This window comes from Hippoglossus hippoglossus, chromosome 1 (genome assembly GCF_009819705.1).
Source record: "Hippoglossus hippoglossus isolate fHipHip1 chromosome 1, fHipHip1.pri, whole genome shotgun sequence".
NCBI lineage: Eukaryota > Metazoa > Chordata > Actinopteri > Pleuronectiformes > Pleuronectidae > Hippoglossus > Hippoglossus hippoglossus.
The window spans coordinates 30,209,255-30,228,483 of record NC_047151.1 but is presented as its reverse complement, the minus strand read 5'-3'; the positions used below and the strand labels follow the sequence as shown (position 1 = coordinate 30,228,483).

General features: G+C 45.6%; 4 protein-coding genes across 5 annotated transcripts in view; 2 read left to right on the top strand and 2 right to left on the bottom strand.

The window, feature by feature from the left end:
* aplf (aprataxin and PNKP like factor) overlaps positions 1-17,360 on the bottom strand; it is a 60,784-nt gene extending 43,424 nt beyond the window's left edge. For both annotated transcript variants that reach the window (XM_034589623.1, XM_034589613.1), the window contains exons 1-2: positions 17,354-17,360; positions 2,160-2,170 (exon numbers count right to left, since the gene is read on the bottom strand). The gene's annotated coding sequence lies outside the window, so the exon portion shown is untranslated. The remainder of the gene's footprint in view (positions 1-2,159; positions 2,171-17,353) is intronic.
* On the top strand, positions 3-3,627 carry cnrip1a (cannabinoid receptor interacting protein 1a). The gene is made up of 3 exons (XM_034590569.1): positions 3-670; positions 2,936-3,080; positions 3,223-3,627. The coding sequence occupies exons 1-3, from the start codon at positions 492-494 to the stop codon at positions 3,385-3,387; spliced, it is 489 nt and encodes a 162-aa protein (XP_034446460.1). The 5' UTR covers positions 3-491; the 3' UTR covers positions 3,388-3,627.
* On the top strand, positions 7,280-8,878 carry ppp3r1b (protein phosphatase 3 (formerly 2B), regulatory s1ubunit B, alpha isoform, b). The gene is made up of 5 exons (XM_034590667.1): positions 7,280-7,310; positions 7,394-7,564; positions 8,010-8,069; positions 8,387-8,571; positions 8,831-8,878. Exons 1-5 carry the CDS (start codon positions 7,280-7,282, stop codon positions 8,876-8,878), a joined length of 495 nt encoding a protein of 164 aa, XP_034446558.1.
* etaa1 (ETAA1 activator of ATR kinase) lies at positions 13,283-16,502 on the bottom strand. Its single transcript, XM_034590799.1, has 6 exons — positions 16,154-16,502; positions 15,934-16,065; positions 15,788-15,855; positions 15,587-15,699; positions 13,963-15,287; positions 13,283-13,838 (listed from the first exon to the last, which is right to left on the bottom strand). The coding sequence occupies exons 1-6, from the start codon at positions 16,272-16,274 to the stop codon at positions 13,732-13,734; spliced, it is 1,866 nt and encodes a 621-aa protein (XP_034446690.1). The 5' UTR covers positions 16,275-16,502; the 3' UTR covers positions 13,283-13,731.
* Positions 17,361-19,229: the final 1,869 nt, after the last annotated feature.

The window sequence follows — 19,229 nt, the reverse complement described above, 5'->3', positions numbered from 1 at the left end:
TTTTGGTAAAGTTCTGGAGTTTATTACACTGGAACATCTTTCTATATGGCTTTCTTTTAGACATGAGCTGAAGTCTCACACGTTCCTGACGTGTTCCTGGCGTGTTCCTGGCGTGTTCTGGAGGTTCTGTATGTGAGAACAAATGTCTGAGTCAGGGTCACTGGACTTTTCCTGCAGCCCACTAGTAAAATGTCTGGAAAAAGATTTTATTCCATTTAAATTGTTCATGAACATTTGAATATGCTGGACTTTTAAATGAGCAGTTTTGTATTTGAACACAACATACATGATGTCTCCTCGACGAGCAGAGAAATAAAATCCCTTTAACCAGAATAAACCTGAGGACATATCTTATTCTGAAAAGTAACGTTGGATGCAGCCCCGCCGAGCTTCCGCTTTTATTTTGACAACAGGAAGCGTGCTTCCCCCCAGCTTGACACTGGTCCCCGCTCAGCATCCACAGGCCGAGACAAGCGACTCAACCCGGGACGATGGACGACGTTCCCCCGCTCATCCACCTCGCCATCTCCCTGAAGATCCAGCCCAACGACGGAGCCGTGTTCTTCAAGGTGGACGGAACCCGCTTCGGTCAGAACCGAACCATCAAACTGCTCACGGGCTCCAAGTACAAGATCCAGGTGGAGCTGAAGCCCGGAACCGTCGAGGCCACGTAAGAAGAAAGCGTTTAAAGACGTTTAGTTCAGGGAATGAAACCAGCTCCAACATCCAGGTCATTGTAGAACAGAACGAGTCCGAGCTCCTCCTCCTCTTCCTCTTCCTCCTCTCCTCTTCCTCTCCTCTTCCTCCTCTCCTCCTCCTCCTCTTCCTCTTCCTCCTCTCCTCTTCCTCTTCCTCCTCTCCTCTTCCTCTCCTCTTCCTCCTCTCCTCCTCCTCCTCTTCCTCTTCCTCCTCTCCTCTTCCTCTTCCTCCTCTCCTCTCCTCTCCTCTTCCTCTCCTCTTCCTCCTCTCCTCTTCCTCTTCCTCTCCCCTCCCCTCCTCTCCTCTTCCTCTTCCCCTCCCCTCTCCTCTTCCTCTTCCTCTCCTCCTCCCCTCCTCTCCTCTTCCCTCTCCTCTTCCTCTTCCTCTCCTCTCCTCTTCCTCTCCTCTCCTCTCCTCTCCTCCTCCCCTCCTCTCCTCTCCTCTTCCTCTTCCTCTCCTCTTCCTCTCCTCTTCCTCTTCCTCTCCTCCTCCTCTTCCTCTTCCCTCTCCTCTTCCTCTCCTCTTCCCTCTCCTCTTCCTCTTCCTCCTCTTCCTCTCCTCTTCCTCTCCTCCTCTTCTTCCTCTTCCCTCTCCTCTTCCTCTCCTCTCCTCCCCTCTCCTCTCCTCTTCCTCTCCTCCCCTCTCCTCTTCCTCTCATCTCCTCTCCTCCTCTTCCTCTTCCTCTCCTCCCCTCTCCTCTTCCCTCCTCCTCCTCTCCTCTCCTTCTTCCTCTTCCTCTCCTCCCCTCTCCTCTTCCTCTTCCTCTCCTCCCCTCTCCTCTTCCTCTCATCTCATCTCCTCCTCTTCCTCTTCCCTCTCCTCTCCTCTCCTCTCCTCCTCTTCCCTCCTCCTCCTCTCCTCTCCTTCTTCCTCTTCCTCTCCTCCCCTCTCCTCTTCCTCTCCTCCTCCTCTTCCTCTTCCCTCTTCCCTCTCCTCTCCTCTCCTCCTCTTCCCTCCTCCTCCTCTCCTCTCCTTCTTCCTCTTCCTCTCCTCCCCTCTCCTCTTCCTCTCCTCTTCCTCTCCTCCTCCTATTCCTCTTCCCTCTCCTCTCCTCTCCTCTCCTCCTCTTCCCTCCTCCTCCTCTCCTCTCCTTCTTCCTCTTCCTCTCCTCTTCCTCTCCTCTCCTCTTCCTCTCATCTCCTCTCCTCCTCTTCCTCTTCCCTCCTCCTCTCCTCCCCTCTCCTCCCCTCTCCTTCTTCCTCTTCCTCTCCTCTTCCTCTCCTCTCCTCTTCCTCTCATCTCCTCTCCTCCTCTTCCTCTTCCCTCCTCCTCTTCCTCTTCCTCTCCTCTTCCTCTCATCTCCTCTCCTTCTTCCTCTTCCTCTCCTCTTCCTCTCCTCTCCTCTTCCTCTCCTCTTCCTCCCCTCTCCTCTTCCTCTCCTCCCCTCTCCTCTTCCTCTCCTCTCCTCCTCTCCTCTTCCATGATTAATGAATCATGTGTAACTGGATCACTGCGGTGACGTTCCCTGAGGCTCAGGTGGAGGAGGCCGTGGTCCAGCTGCTCAAAACAATAAAACATTATAAACTTAAATTAAGAAAAATAATTAAAAGTTTGTCGTCAATTATTAAAATAACTTAAAGAAAGATTCTAAAATTTCCCGACATTTGGTCCCGAAAATGTTCTGGACTTTATGATTGGGATCTGAAGAAGGAGCAGGAGAACATTCAGGTGACAGGGGGCGCTGTCTCCTTGATAATTATCGTTACGTTAAGTTACAGGTTCCGTGTGAAGATTATGTGACGTCGTCATGTGTCGTACATGTGAACGTAGACATGTGGACTTAGTCCCGACATCGTCATGTGTCGTACATGTGAACGTAGACGTGTGGACTTAGTCCCGACATCGTCATGTGTCGTACATGTGAACGTAGACATGTGGACTTAGTCCCGACATCGTCATGTGTCGTACATGTGAACGTAGACGTGTGGACTTAGTCCCGACATCGTCATGTGTCGTGAATCTGGATTGGAACCGGAAACCTTGATGTGAAGTGACAGCACATCTGAGAAGCGTCAGTCATCAGTCGAGTTCTGTTTCTGGGTTCTGCAGTCAGTCCCATTAGAGATCCCAGTCCGAACGTCCTCCCCAGTGTGACCCAGTTTAAACGGGGAGGTTCAGGGCAGGTCGTGACATTTGGCCTCAGCCACAAACGGAAAGACTCGGTTCCCCTCGTGTGTAACGTTGAAAAGAAGACGACAAACGTAACATCACAACATGCTTTTCTTCCTCCTCACAGCAACATGAACATTGGAGGCATCGTCTTCCCTCTAGAGCAGCAGTCGAGGGACGAGGACTCGGTGGTTTATCACGGCAAGTACGACACGGAGGGCGTCCCGCACACTAAGAGCGGAGACCGGCAGCCTGTCCAAGTCAGTATCGAGGTAAGACAGCAGCGCCACCTTAAGGAGATATCAGGTAGAGGCTGACTCAGGCAGGGACAAGCTGTTTGTGTTTTAAGTATGAAATCAAAAGCCACTCATCATTGTTGCTGCAGTGTTGGTGACGCAGTCTCTTTCTGTCCAGTTCAACAAGGCGGGGGCATTCGAGACAGTCTGGCAGGCAAAGTACTACAACTACTACAAGAGGGAGCACTGCCAGTTCGGCAACAAGTTCAGCAACATCGAGTACGAGTGCAAGCCCAACGAGACACGGACCCTAATGTGGATCAACAAGGAGACGTTCAACTGAGTCCGCTCCTCCTGTCCTCACAGCGAGCACCAACCGCAGGACGTCGGTCGGACCAGCGCTTGGTTTGAACATCAGCATCACAGTAAAAGGACAACTCTGGTATCCGTTTTGTTTTATGATAAATGGGAGAAAATATCTGTAGCAGCTGTCTGATGTTTTCAAAATGTTTTTACTTCAAAGCTGCATTTAGCAACTTTGCTTAGTGGCAGCTTCACAGCTAAATGAGAACAGTTTGAAAACCATCAGTTATACTCAAAAAGTCAAAGTCGGGTGCACCCAGGAAACCAAAGGGACAGAAAAGGGAAAAGATCAATGGCTTAATAATGCAATTCTCTCAGAAGGAGGTGCTCATGTCCTTTACCTTTAAATCTGTCTCCACATCTCAGTGATCAACCATCTTAAGTTTAGTCATAGTTTTATTATGTCGGTACAAGAACCACGAAAAGCTCCACATCGGACAGAAAACCATACATTTTGTCAAATGAGCTTGTCAGCCATCTTCAGAAATCTTTGAATTACATTTCAAGTCTGTGTCCAGCACCGAAACAGGAGGAGTTAAGTTTAGTTCCGCTCCATAACTGGAGTCAGGGGAATCAGTCATTGTATCAGGATGCTAACAACACCATCACAATAATAATCCACTATCTGAGCTGCAGAAACTCATTCAAACATCAGGTGTGAAAGGTTCTGCTAACGCTACAGTCTACAGAACCAGAACCTAACTGCTGCGAACCACAATGCCACCGCTTTACATGTCAAATTCAGATGTAGTCCGTTAATCACACTTGTACTTTGTTCATTTTTGATTGAGCTAAATGGGCAAATAGTTTTCCCCTGCTTCCAGTGTTGGTGCTAAGCTAGGCTAACCACTATTGCTGTGTTGGATAACAAGACTTGATCTTCAGTCTAACAGAATAAATGAGTGTAATCCTCCAAATGACCCAGTTTCTCCTTTAGTGAAAAAGAATCGTGAGAACTACCCCTCTATAACTAAACTTGACACAACGCACGTCGGGAGGGACTGAGCATAGCTAGCATGGTGTTAGCTGAAGGATATACGACACGTATTTAACTTTATTTATTAACTGTGTCTGTGAGAGTTTGAGAGACGCTGTGTCAGTGTGTACATAATCCTACTGGATAGATTTTCTTTTTATTCAATGGAACAAAACACTAAACGCAGTTTGAGTTTTTTCCTCCTTTGAATATTTAGCTTCATGTTTCTTCGATAATCTCAGATTCAAAACAACACAATTTATCACACTTTAGCTCCGATTAGACAACAGCTAATGTTAGCATTCAACTACTTCTTGGCTAACATTAAAATTCAACCAACATTGCTGTTCAACACTGTCACATGATACGATAACAAAAGAGTTTTCATTTTATCGACGCACCTCTTGGACACATTTATTAAAAAATGTACTAGAATTAAATGTGTGGGCTAAATGCTAAATGCTAAAGCATCTTGTTACATAACGTTTCTGAAGCCGAGGGAAAAGACACAAGGGCATTTGACTTAGTTTAAAAACATTATGTTCAAACAGTTTACAGCAACACAACAGTTTTTTCTACTTTAGCATCGGATTCGGCATTTATATTACAATCTTGAGTTCAGTTAGCTAGGAAGTGGTTGATTGCTAACGTTAGCTAGGAAGTGGTTTAATGCTGACGTTAGCTATGAAGTTAGTTGAATGCTAACGTTAGCTTGTGCTTGAATGAATGTGTAGCTGATCCTTCATTTCACTTTGTTACGTTTGTGCTGTAACTGCTTTTGTGTTTGTTGGTTTTATTTTGACGTGTATGACTGGATTCATTTTGCCAAATGGTCAGTGTGTTTGTGTTACGACGTCTCAGTGCTTGAACTTTGCGGTTTTGTTATGTTATTGAAGAGTGTAACGTGTCTCGGTGAATAAACCAGTAAACCCAACCAACAGTAACCGTTGCAGTTTTTAATTGTTCACTTGAGTATTTCATTTTTCAGTGGTAGATGACTATTCGGGTGTGTCATCCCGACTGCTGAGCTCCTGGTGTAATGGCTCGCGGTCTCCGTGAGCGCCGCCATTGTTGTGTGACATCAGACAACTGATTCTCCCGCTCGGACCTCAGAATAACGTCACACTCGAATAACACAAGCTAATAAAGTTCCAGTTGCACAGGAACAATGTGAACATTAGCCGGCTAGCCATTGTTAGCAAAAACCAGTTCATAATAACTGGTTAAGCACAATTTCACGCATACTAACACCGTAGGAACACGTCCACAGACATTAGAAAGTGCTATGTGTACAACACCTTTAATGATAGTACTAATAAACAGTAAAAACTTTAGCTTTTAGCTTTTTTAACTCACTAACTTTAGCATTTGATGCAACGCTAACATAATACAACCCATTTCTATATCATCAAATAACTCATCAAAATTAAAGTTATCAGAAACATGAACATATCTGTGTGATTAAAAACGACCTAAAATGACAGACAGCATGGAGGAGGCAGCGTTTATGACCTGAACTGCAGCCAGCCACCAGGGGGCGATCCTGTCCATCTCCATTCACAGTCCATGGTTACAAACTGTGCTGTGTTACATTCATGAATCAGTTCATGATATTCATGTTTAACAAAGATTTAGAAAACGTCTTGGAAATGAAACAGAAGAGTTTTGGTGTAAAACATTGAAATGAATTAAAAGGATGTTTAATGAGGAAATGTCTAATTAATAGAAAAGATCAAACAAGTGAATCCAATCTTTCAGTATGTGAACGATGCTCAGACTCAATCTGAGCAGAAAGCATCATGTCCATAATCCTGTGACTCATCACGTAGAGGACAAGTGTGGACGGAGGAGACGCTGCAGAGCCCAGAGTTCATCCTGCAGGAAGAAAGACGGACTGAGTTCAGGTGAGTCCGTCCCTTCATCTGCCCGACAGTCACTGCGTTCGAAAGGAACTGAAACTGGTTCTGAAGAACGATTCCACCAGTTCATCCACACCACGTGTGAAGAAGAGCTGCTTCTATGTGCTGACACTTAATGTCTTCTTCAAATTTCCTCTTGATTCTCAACATTTCAACTTTATTGTCGAAATACAAAATAAAAAGAGAATCTTCCTTCTCCTGACCCTCAGTTCGATGTGTTGATCCTGTTGAACAGTGACTGTGGTCGTCGGTTCTCAGTGTTTGTGGAAGCTGCTGCTGACGAACACCAGATGGTTGAACTGTCTCTTTGAGGGAAACTCGTGTCGACGGTCGTAGCTTCGGAGTTTGAGCAAAGATGGAATGAAACAGGTTTGAGGAAGGAGGAGTTTCCCTGACTGTTTGTAATGAAATGAAAAATATCAGAGTTGACCTTAAAAAGCTAAATACAGTCTATTTAGAAACAGTTTTATTATTATTCATCTCAAACATGAGCTCAAGGCCTCAGGACACACGGCAGTTGAATATCTTTTATATTCTAAACTTCTCTGTCAGTGTGAGGCTGCATCACAACATGTGACACAGATAAAAACACGTCAGACAGGTGGAATCAGCAGGAAGGAAAGTGTATTTACTCACGTCACGTGTTGGGCGTGTTCACGGTAACTTCATGTGTGTTGTTCCTTTGTGGCTTGGTCCACCTAGTGGTCATTCTGTGCCAGGACAGCAGTCAGCGTCAGCACTGAAACCAACACGTCAATAATAATAATGTAGCGTGTAGTCGTGTGCTGTTTCTGTTCTCACATGTTTTGTAAATCAGGATCAATGTGTTTTTACACATTCAATCTTCAGGTTGGATTAAGTCCCTGAAGCAGCAGGTTCCAAACAACATGAGCTCCAGTGATTAGTGTGGAGTCACATGACTCACATGGATTAGAGGAGGCAGCTCAGGTTCACATCACTGGAACCAGTTCACTGTCATGGCCTCCATTAACAGGACCGCAGGTGAGTGTGTGTGAGTTTGACCTCAGGTCGACATGTTGTCCTCGCTCATTGTTTCCTCGTGTTCTGTGTTTGTTTCACTTCAGTTGAAGCTGATGAGATGAGGAGGTTGGGAAAGAGGTTTAGGAAACTGGACCTTGATAACTCGGGGTCTCTGAGTGTGGAGAAGTTCATGTCTCTACCTGAGCTGCAGCAAAATCCACTGGTTCAGAGAGTCATCGACATATTCGACACAGATGGAGACGGGGAAGTCGACCTTGAAGGTACATCAGAGCATTTGAAGTTTGTTCCTGAGCCGAGGGTGAAGGTCATTGCTGAGAAACATCTTTTAGAATGAGTTCAGTCCATCGGCAGTAAAATCAAAGATTCACAACACCCCCCCCCTCGCTCATTACAATTATAAAAGACTTTTCTCATATTGAAGTGAATCGTACTTTGGGATTCTGCTGAACCACAAATCATCACAACGTTCAACCTTTTTTCTTTCGTAGTTTTTCCATGAATTTGATTTACGGCTCTGAAAAGATGTTTTTCCCATCATTTATTTTCAAATTAAAAGCCTCCTTATGATGGATTTTCATGCTGTTATGTTTTTTATCTGCACATGTTACATTTCTGTGAAGTCTGATTTTCTTTATGTTGATGAGATCTTGTTTTTTTCCACCAGTTTTACTTCAGTTGAGTTAATGTATTTGTTTATTTTGTCAGAGTTCATCGAAGGAGTCTCCCAGTTCAGTGTCAGAGGGGAAGAGGAGCAGAAGCTACGTTGTAAGTTAACTTCATACACGTGTCATCATTAAACGTGTGTTACTAACACAGCCGAGTATCATCAACTAACTCTAACCCCGAATATCACAGCTCCTTTCAACATCTGTACTGAAGTGACGCTTCAGATCATTGACCTGGTTCAGGAGAGAGCAGCGACCTGAAACACTTTTACTGTGCAGAATTGTAACAGTGACGTAAACCGTGGGAGGAGCTTCTGTCAGTGTTATCGTGCTAATGCTCGCTGCTAGCCTGGCGCTAAAAGAAGTGCGGACTGCTTGACTGACGTCGTTCCTCCATGTTGTGTCTTTGACCCTCAGTCGCTTTCAGGATCTACGACATGGACAAAGACAGCTACATTTCCAACGGAGAGCTCTTCCAGGTCCTCAAGATGATGGTGGGAAACAACCTGAAGGACACGCAGCTCCAGCAGATCGTCGACAAAACCATCGTCAACGCTGACAAAGACGCAGACGGCAGAATATCCTTCGAGGAGTTCTGTACGGTGAGCAGTGACAGCTTCTGTTACTATGGTAACCAAAGTCCACACCAGCATCCAATCCTTTGTTTTATTATATTTACATGTAATTTACTTGTTTTACTGGCGACACCCAGTGGTTGAAGGCATCATGTTTTCAGGTTGTCCGTCTTATTCTCGTGAACATGATGTTCAGTTGAACTCAAAGATGAACTTTGAGGTCAAAGGTCACGGTGGCCTGATGCGCCCGTCATTAATCAGGAAGTTGCCCCTCTGTCTCCTCCAGGTTGTCGGGGGACTGGACATTCACAAGAAGATGGTGGTGGAGGTCTGACCGTTTTTCTGATCTGCTTGAATCACCGTCCTGCGCCCGCCAGGATCCTTCTGAAACGTTTTCCACCAATCACCCAACAGGAAGTAGTCACTGAACTGATGACGTCACTGTGTCAGCTGACGATTGGTTCTTTGACGCAAAGCAGGCGTTTCCCCAGAATCTGTCGTTCATGAAGGTTCCTGAATTTAATCTGAAGCTTTTTACAGAAACCAGAGGTGAGAAGAACAAAAATCTGCTGATACATTTTTTAATTCTTTTTTTCTCTCCTGCTCTGGCGACACCTAGTGGCTGCAGGCACTTAGGATTGTTCGTGTCTCGTTGTTGTGAATATGAAAATCAAACATTTCTTCAAATTTAGCAAAAATATCTACTTCTGTGTAAAGATGAACTGATAAGACTTCAGAGGTCAAAGGCCACAGCAACTTATTATAATATGAAATGTATATCATACTTTTAGATATTGGAGTAACGATATTCTTTCATAACTAAACATCAAACAGATGTTTTTGTAATTTTATCATCTTGTTCTGATTCAATTTACTTTCTTCACTCTGATATTTGTATTGTTGTTATGAACGTGATATTTTAGAGAAATCTTTACTTGGAACAAGGTGCAAAGAAAAAGTATTCAGAAGAATATCCATCTGTCTGTCTGTCTGTCTACCTGTCTCTCTCTCTGTCTCTCTCTCTGTCTGTCTGACTATCCGTCTGTCCGTCTGTCTGTCTGTCCGTCCGTCTGTCTGTCTGTCTACCTGTCTCTCTCTCTGTCTCTCTCTCTGTCTGTCTGTCTGTCTGACTATCCGTCTGTCTGACTGTCCAACCTGTCTGTCTGTCTGTCTGTCCGTCCGTCCATCTGTCTGTCCATCCGTCTGTCTGTCCATCTGTCTGTCCATCTGTCTGTCTGTCTACCTGTCTGTCTGTCCATCCGTCTGTCTGTCTGTCTGTCTGTCCATCTATCTGTCCATCCGTCTGTCTGTCTGTCTGTCTGTCCATCTATCTGTCCATCCGTCTGTCTGTCTGTCTGTCTGTCCATCTATCTGTCCATCCGTCCGTCTGTCTGACTGTCCACCTGTCTGTCTGTCTGTCTGTCTGTCCGTCCGTCTGTCTGTCTGTCCGTCTGACTGTCCACCTGTCTGTCTGTCCATCTATCTGTCCATCCGTCTGTCTGTCTGTCTGTCGTTAGCTTCATGTTCAAACTGAAAACGTGGTCATGAGGTCAGTGTCTGTTCTGCTGCCTTGAAAAATAAAAGTTTGTTTCTTTTCACAGGAGCATTAAACATGTAATGTAATGATCCCACCAACAGGTGTCGCTGTGAAACCATTAAATGAAACCAAACTAAATCAGTTTGTCTTCAATCTGCAGCCATGAATCGTTGAACATTTTAATTGTTACTAAGATTAACAATCATTTTCTCAGTTAATTGTTTTTTCCATAAAATGATGAAAATTGATCAGTTCAAGTCTTCGAAAGGCAAATTATTGCTGCTGAAATTTACCTTTTTAATCACTTTAATTTGATTTAAAGTGGAGTTGGTCTCATCAAAAGGTCTTAAACAGAAACATGAACCCAAAGAGAAATGCATCGTGTTTGAAAGCTGTTGAATAGTTGATATTTTGATTGTTTGATGTAAACGCAGTCGACAGAAACTGTGTGGGATCCGCCAGCGGCTGGAGGGATCTGAGCTCACCTGACACTGTCCTGTGATTGGCTGAAGTGAGGCTGATGTTATTGATTAATGTGTTATTGATTTGTGGAAATAAAAGGAAATGAATCTGTCTTCATATGTTTATATGAATATGAAACCTGTAAATACGTGTGACACTGAAAAGAACAGAAGAAACTAAAGAAGTTGTTTTACCTTTATCATTAAAGTTCCTCTTGTTCCTGATAAAAAGTGATGTGGAGACAGCTGAGGACATGTGGGGGGGGGTTTGGTTACACACTGAGGACATGTGGGGGGGGTTTGGTTAAAACACTGAGGACATGTGGGGGGTTTGGTTACACACTGAGGACGTGTGGGGGGGTTTGGTTACACACTGAGGACGTGTGGGGGGTTTGGTTACACACTGAGGACGTGTGGGGGGGTTTGGTTACACACTGAGGACGTGTGGGGGTTTTGGTTACACACTGAGGACGTGTGGGGGGTTTGGTTACACACTGAGGACGTGTGGGGGGGGTTTGGTTACACACTGAGGACATGTGGGGGGTTTTGGTTACACACTGAGGACGTGTGGGGGGGTTTGGTTACACACTGAGGACATGTGGGGGGGTTTGGTTACACACTGAGGACGTGTGGGGGGGTTTGGTTACACACTGAGGACATGTGGGGGGGTTTGGTTACACACTGAGGACGTGTGGGGGGTTTGGTACACACTGAGGACATGTGGGGGGTTTGGTTACACACTGAGGACATGTGGGGGGGGTTGGTTACACACTGAGGACGTGTGGGGGTTTGGTTACACACTGAGGACGTGTGGGGGGGTTTGGTTACACACTGAGGACGTGTGGGGGGGTTTGGTTACACACTGAGAGACATGTGGGGGGTTTGGTTACACACTGAGGACATGTGGGGGGGTTTGGTTACACACTGAGGACATGTGGGGGGGGTTTGGTTACACACTGAGGACATGTGGGGGGTTTGGTTACACACTGAGGACATGTGGGGGGGTTTGGTTACACACTGAGGACATGTGGGGGGGGTTTGGTTACACACTGAGGACATGTGGGGGGGTTTGGTTACACACTGAGGACGTGTGGGGGGTTTGGTTACACACTGAGGACGTGTGGGGGGGTTTGGTTACACACTGTGGACGTGTGGGGGGTTTTGGTTACACACTGAGGACGTGTGGGGGTTTGGTTACACACTGAGGGACGTGTGGGGGGTTTGGTTACACACTGTGGACGTGTGGGGGGGTTTGGTTACACACTGAGGACGTGTGGGGGGGTTTGGTTACACACTGAGGACGTGTGGGGGGGGGTTTGGTTACACACTGAGGACGTGGGGGGGGTTTGGTTACACACTGAGGACGTGTGGGGGGGTTTGGTTACACACTGAGGACGTGTGGGGGGGTTTGGTTACACACTGAGGACGTGTGGGGGGTTTGGTTACACACTGAGGACATGTGGGGGGGTTTGGTTACACACTGAGGACATGTGGGGGGTTTGGTTACACACTGTGGACGTGTGGGGGGGTTTGGTTACACACTGAGGACGTGTGGGGGGGTTTGGTTACACACTGAGGACGTGTGGCGGGGTTTGGTTACACACTGAGGACGTGTGGGGGGGTTTGGTTACACACTGAGGACGTGTGGGGGGGTTTGGTTACACACTGAGGACGTGTGGGGGGTTTGGTTACACACTGAGGACGTGTGGGGGGTTTGGTTACACACTGAGGACATGTGGGGGGGTTTGGTTACACACTGAGGACATGTGGGGGGGTTTGGTTACACACTGAGGACGTGTGGGGGGTTTGGGTTACACACTGAGGACGTGTGGGGGGGGTTTGGTTACACACTGAGGACGTGTGGGGGGTTTGGTTACACACTGTGGACGTGTGGGGGGGTTTGGTTACACACTGAGGACGTGTGGGGGGTTTGGTTACACACTGAGGACATGTGGGGGGGGTTTGGTTACACACTGAGGACATGTGGGGGGTTTGGTTACACACTGAGGACATGTGGGGGGTTTGGTTACACACTGAGGACGTGTGTGGGGGGGTTTGGTTACACACTGAGGACGTGTGGGGGGTTTGGTTACACACTGAGGACATGTGGGGGGTTTGGTTACACACTGAGGACATGTGGGGGGTTTGGTTACACACTGAGGACATGTGGGGGGGTTTGGTTACACACTGAGGACGGAGGACACACTGATCAGATCTGCTCCACGTTAATGACGAGGCGCAGCGCTCAGTGTAAACGTGTAAAAAACAAAGAGACACATTCAACCTTATTCATGGAACTTTTATTTATTTAAAATGAATCTTGTAAAATATGCTTGACTGTTTCATGTCAGTGTTTTAGAGTTAAAGATAAAATGATTTCATCACGAGTGTAAATGTAAAACTAAATAAAGTCCAAACCATCAGCGGCCTCAGACTAAGACGTGCTGAGGCGATCGTGTGATTCGTCGATTCCTTCAGGATCAGTCGGCAGTTTCATTAGCTTAGCTTAGCTTAGCTTAGCCTTCATTTCTGAGTTTGTCTTTTCTGCAGAAACAAACATGTGGGTTTAACGTAGAACTGGTACGGTGACGTCACCGTGTGAATCTCAGGTTTGGTGTAAACATGTTCCGGCTCAAGTCGCTAACTAAACCTAAATCCACCAGGTTTAGTTTGTGTCTGGATTCAACACGACACAATAACACTTTATCAGGCAGAGCGAGGCTAACGGCTTAATGCTAAGCTAACTATGCAGTTCAATGATGTCCCCATCATTAATGATCACTAGTGAAAATGATCTGAAGTGAATCTTAACACAGACAAAAGTAAAAGTTTCCTTTAAACAAAATGTTGTGATTCCGAAAATAAATGAGACAGAAAAGAATCATGAAATTAGAGTTTTACAGAATCTGTAGCAGAACAAATCTGTATTCTGAGGGTGACGTCACACCTGCAGCGGTGATGTCACGTCGCAGCGGTGATGTCACGTCGCAGCTGTGATGTCACGTCGGAGCGGTGATGTCACGTCGGAGCTGTGATGTCACGTCGGAGCGGTGATGTCACGTCGGAGCGGTGATGTCACGTCGGAGCTGTGATGTCACGTCGCAGCGGTGATGTCACGTCGGAGCGGTGATGTCACGTCGCAGCGGTGATGTCACGTCGCAGCGGTGATGTCACGTCGGAGCGGTGATGTCACGTCGGAGCTCCGAGGTTCTGAGCGGCTTTCAGTCGCTGTCGTCTTTTCTCCATCGCCCGCAGCTTCTTCAGCTCGATCTCTGCTGCCGAACATTTACCCACAACTGAGGAAGAGAAACAGGAAGCAGGTAAAACAGTGCCGAGGCTCCGCCCCCACAACACATCCTCCTTCTAAAAGCACGTGTTGTTGCACGGTGAGTTTTCAGAGCGGCTCTGTTGGGCTCTCACCTTCGTCGGTCTCAGTGGAAACTGGGTTGTTTGGCTTCTTGAAGGTGAACTGCTCTTTGTTGGCGTTACGCAGCGGCGCCGCAGCAGCTGACTGAACCCGGCTGCTCGCCGCTGTGCTGAGGTTGCTGGATCCTGAAGTGCATCTGAACGAATCCTTCACCACGTTCACCTGAACGCCTGCAGTGACGTTAGAGGAAGAGACGGCAGCCAGCGTGCGACCCGTTTGTTTCTGGAGAAGTGGCTGCTGATTGGCTAGCTGGGGGCTCCTGTTGTCCCAGGTTCTGTTGGACGGTTGCAGCGCTGCTCTCCTGTTTGACGTCTGGCGGATAAGAGGAGTCTGTTTGGCGGACATGTTGTCCGAGCTCTGGATCTGGTTCTCCAGGTCCTCGCACATTTCACACAGCAGGTCGTCGTCAGCCGGATCGTCCCAAACCGGGTCCGATAAGAAGAAGGCGTCCAGGTCCTCATCCAGGACGTCAGAGACGACCACGGGCTCCACGAGGGAAGAAAGTACGACAGGTTTCTTTGGGAAACTCGGATCTGCGTTCGAGGCAGACGAGCTGAAACCACTCGTCCTCTGATCAAACCAGGACTTCTGCGGTTCTGAGTTTGACGTTTGTCCGAGAAACTGAGACTGAGCTGAAAAACAGGAAAACCTGCTCCGAGTGTCGGCGTCTGCTGGTTTGGAGTTTGTCCACGTCTGGATCCTCCTCACAGAGAAGTTAGGATTAGATTCCAGTTTGAACGTTGTTCTTTGTCTCACGTTTTCTTTTTCCACCGCCGTCTGGTACATTGTGTCGCTGGTTGGTTTCTGTGTCGAGCTGTGCATCGGAGCAGTGAACTTCTGTGGATTTTGTGTCATCTCCAAAACCAGTGAATCAATTAACAAGTCGTCGTTTTCCCAGTCGTCCTCGAACTCATCGCGCGCTGCCCCTCCGTGACTGTTCGTGGTGGAAACAGCTGCAGATTTCCCAGAAGCCTCTTTGGAAGATAAAACGTGAGCAGGTTTAACTTGTGACGTCTGAGCAGACGACACCTGACTTAAACTGGCACTCACGTGTTGGGTGGGTCCATCAAATAGAAAATCCAAATGGTTCTCCGTGTGTTGGTCCAGGAGAACGTGTGCGTCCGTCCCGGCCGGTTCACAGCTTCTGTGAAGCAAAGGTTTAAAATCCTCCTGGTCGTCGTTCTCAAAATCCAAGATGTCCTCAGACAGGAGCTCCAGACTCTGCTGGTGCAGGTCTTCCACTTCTTCTTCGTCCTGACGGAACATGTTGAAGTCAAACTGTTTGGCCAACTTCAGCAGCTCGTCCACGCCGTTTGACCTGCGGAAGAATAAAACAATAACTGGTCTTTTAATCAAAAACCGTTTCCACACATGAACTGTGTAAAACATGTTGTGTAGTTAGGAATATGTCAGGAACACGTCGGGAACATGTGGGGAACATGTGAGGAACATTTGAGGAACATGTGAGGAATACATCAGGAACATGTGAGGAACACGTCAGGAACACGTGAGGAACGTGTCAGGAACATGTGCGGAACACGTGAGGAACACATCATGAACATGTTTGGACTTTAGTGTGAGTGAGTGAGTGATGAGCTGTGTTGGTGCTGAACCCACCTTGGGGACTTCTTCTTGTGTTTGGGGACTTGAACCTCCGGAGTGCAGGGGATGATGGCGCTGTCTCCGATCCACTGCTGCAGCGTGGGCTCTGTGACCTCTGGTCTGCCGCGCTTCACAGACACAAGAGACAACACGAGGAGGACATGAGCAGACTCGGTCTGATGGATTTGAATGTTTGGGGTTTGTTGTGTTTCTGACCTCTGGAGCGATCCTGCTGACGATGTCTGAGATGTTCACACCTCCAGGATGTCTTCTTCCTCTTTTACCTGCAGATAAACAACAGGAACGTTGAGGTGGAACATCAGGAAGGATTATTTCTACAAGTGACATGAAGACAGTTTTACTGAGTCTGCTGGGAGATGGAGACGTGGCGTCCCAGATGATGTCCTGCTGGAGGTCGGAGTCGTTGTGAGGAGACTCTCCGCTGAAAACAGCGGATCCTCCGGACCTGCAGCTTCTGGTCGGCGTCTTGAGATCTGGACGAGAGGAAACAGACAGATTTGACCTGGGTCCAGTGAGGTCAGAGGTCAGGACCGTGCAGCAGGTGTGTTGACGTGTTCTCACCGGGAGTGCGTGTGGGATCTGACCCGGGATCCGCTGCTCTCTGAGCGGCTCTGCAGCTCCGCCTCAGCCGGCTCGACCTCTGCCTGAGCGGGAGGCCTGTCAGCCCGAGCCGAGGGTTCATGGTCCCGGAGCTTCAGCGACAACACGTCAGTGTGAAGGTTCGATCCCGGAACACGTTCATATAACAGTGTGAAGGTTCATCCACTTGTCGGAGCAGTTTTTAAACGTCCCGCCATCTTTTCTTCTTGTTTTCCTGGTTCTTCTTCTTCTTCTTCTTCTGCTTCTTCTTCTTCTTCTTCTCTGGAGCTGTGGCGCCGCTCACCTCCACAGTGTCACACCACTGCCCCCTTCAGGTGATATTCTCCCTCGTCATCCTAAATCCAGTTGTTGTGAAATATTTGAAACTTTTATAACGAAATAAACTTTATTTATCAACAAATCAGCACAACCACAAAAACAAATGCAAATAAAGATTATAATTAAATACAGACTGGTAGTGATCCAGTATATATAAAAATGATATCAATATATTAGGTTTGGTGCAAAGATTGTTTTTATATAACAGGACGTAAACGAAGGTTTAGTTTTTATGACTTTACAGCAAATAGAACATGACGAGGATCCAAACAAAATGTGATTTCTAATTCTCTTGTGTAATTTGTGAAACTGAACAATCTGATCTGAATTAAAAGAAAACTTCCGGATGAAAGGTTCAGGCGGTGTCATGACCTACACTGAAGCCAGCCACCAGGGGGCGATCCAGATGTTTTGGCTTCATTTCAAGGAGCCATCTTCTTCTTATTATTATTTCGGTTAATTGGCAGGTGACAAGCAACATCAAGGCCCATTACCGCCATCTACAGACACTTCAAATACACAAGGTGGCCAATACAGGAAATAAAACAACCAATAGACACACTAGGTTAGTGACTTCAAAGTAAAACAGGAAGTAACAACAGAGTCTGAAATAAAGTTCAGGACAGAGAGTTTAACGTTGGAAAACCAATGAAGAAGCTTCTTTGTTCGATTGTGTGGGGCTGCCCCCTTCTGGAGATGGTCGTAATGACGTTTGCTGCCACCTGTCAATAACCAACAAAGAGAAGTTAAGAGTTAAGTGTTTGATCAGTGATCAAAGCCACGTGTTGCTTCTGGTTCTCAGCCACAGACTCGCTCCATGTTTCATGTCCTGTGCGTCTGAACAGAAAACCCTGCTGCTCTAAACAACACACCGAGTTAGCAGCGTGTCTCTATACCTGTGTTTACATCACACTGAGCTAAATGTCTCTTTCCCCCAGTGGACGCCATCTGTCTTTGAAATGTGACCTGGACGCTGGCGGACGCTGGTTAGAGAAGGTCTGAGCAGTTTGAGGATCAGAGAGTCAGATACTCTGATCTCATCTATCACTGACAGTTCAGAGCGTCCAGCGACATGATCCCCACGACACTAAAGACCGAGCAGCTGCTGAACATCCTGTAGGATAAACGATTAAAGATTACAAACACACGTTAGATGTTAAAGTTTAAACAGAAACTTCAAACTACATCAACTGATTTTGGTTTTACACAAATGATCAAACCTGCTTCATGAGATTAAAACTGAGAAAAGTCTATGATGTCATTGATGATGTCACTACAGCTGTTTTCACTGAACTGAACCACAGACATGTTCCTGACATGTTCCTGACATGTTCCTGACATGTTCTGGAGTGAGCAGTGAGCGAGTGGGCGTGTTGACGAGGTTTCTAACACGTGACGGACGTGAAACGGGAAGAACACAAATATCTCAGTCCACAGTTCACGCTTGAGTCCTCGTGTCCTCTGGGTTCAGAATGTTTGTAAAATTGTAGTCAAGATCATTTTATAATCTGATATTTGTATTTCATCAGACTGAGACACAGGAGCTGATCTCCGTCATGACAACAACATTCACACAATCACTTCCTGTTCGTCACTTTATATGGAGCTGAACTGATTTTATTTTGAAAAGTTGTGAACTTTTGTCAGAAGATTGTGTCGCTGGTTCGATTCTGGAACAGTCGACATGAATAAAAAATAGCATCAGTTCCGTAAATCACCCAAACTTATATATGAACAGTAATAAAGACAATATAAAATACATTGGCGGCTGTCCTCCAACCAGAAAGTCTGTGGTTCGAACCCAGTCTGTCCCCATCTGCCGAAGTGTCCTCGGGCAAGATTCTGGACCTGAATGGCCCCTGATAGAGAAAAGTGCTGCTAAAGATCCTCTGTCACTCACAACACACATTCATACAGAATGTAAAGAGCTTCGAGTGTCATCAAGACTAGAAAAGATCTTTATAGATACAGAGCATTTATATAGATACAGAACATTTATATAAATACAGAACATCAGAGTAAATACAGAGCATTTATATAAATACAGAGCATTTATATAAATACAGAGCATTTATATAAATACAGAACATTCATATAAATACAGAACATTCATATAAATACAGAACATTCATATAAATACAGAACATTCATATAAATACAGAACATTTATATATATACAGAACATTCATATAAATACAGAACATTCATATAAATACAGAACATTCATATAAATACAGAACATTTATATATATACAGAACATTCATATAAATACAGAACATTCATATAAATACAGAACATTCATATAAATACAGAACATTCATATAAATACAGAACATTTATATATATACAGAACATTATATAAATACAGAACATTTATATATATACAGAACATTCATATAATACAGAACATTCATATAAATACAGAACATTTATATAAATACAGAACTTTATATAAATAACAGAGCATTTATATAAATACAGAACATTTATATAAATACAGAACATTCATATAAATACAGAACATTTATATAAATACAGAACATTTATATAAATACAGAGCATTCATATAAATACAGAGCATTTATATAAATACAGAACAATTTATATAAATACAGAGCATTTATATAAATACAGAGCATTCATATAAATACAGAGCATTTATATAAATACAGAGCATCTACCATAACATCTTCACGAGGTCATGTCTAACAGGGTCAT

Excerpts from the sequence above, each read along its gene's own strand:
- ppp3r1b (XM_034590667.1), top strand. The coding sequence starts at position 7,280 with ATGGCCTCCATTAACAGGACCGCAGGTGAGT. Across the intron at positions 7,311-7,393 it reads TAACAGGACCGCAGGTGAGT|CTGATGAGATGAGGAGGTTG; the intron begins GTGTGTGAGTTT and ends CTTCAGTTGAAG. Across the intron at positions 7,565-8,009 it reads CGGGGAAGTCGACCTTGAAG|AGTTCATCGAAGGAGTCTCC; the intron begins GTACATCAGAGC and ends TTATTTTGTCAG.
- cnrip1a (XM_034590569.1), top strand. The coding sequence starts at position 492 with ATGGACGACGTTCCCCCGCTCATCCACCTCGCCATCTCCCTGAAGATC. Across the intron at positions 671-2,935 it reads CCCGGAACCGTCGAGGCCAC|CAACATGAACATTGGAGGCA; the intron begins GTAAGAAGAAAG and ends TCCTCCTCACAG. Across the intron at positions 3,081-3,222 it reads CTGTCCAAGTCAGTATCGAG|TTCAACAAGGCGGGGGCATT; the intron begins GTAAGACAGCAG and ends CTTTCTGTCCAG.
- etaa1 (XM_034590799.1), bottom strand. The coding sequence starts at position 16,274 with ATGAACCCTCGGCTCGGGCTGACAGGCCTCCCGCTCAGGCAGAGGTCG. Across the intron at positions 16,066-16,153 it reads AGATCCCACACGCACTCCCG|ATCTCAAGACGCCGACCAGA; the intron begins GTGAGAACACGT and ends CCTCTCGTCCAG. Across the intron at positions 15,700-15,787 it reads TCAGCAGGATCGCTCCAGAG|CGCGGCAGACCAGAGGTCAC; the intron begins GTCAGAAACACA and ends GTGTCTGTGAAG.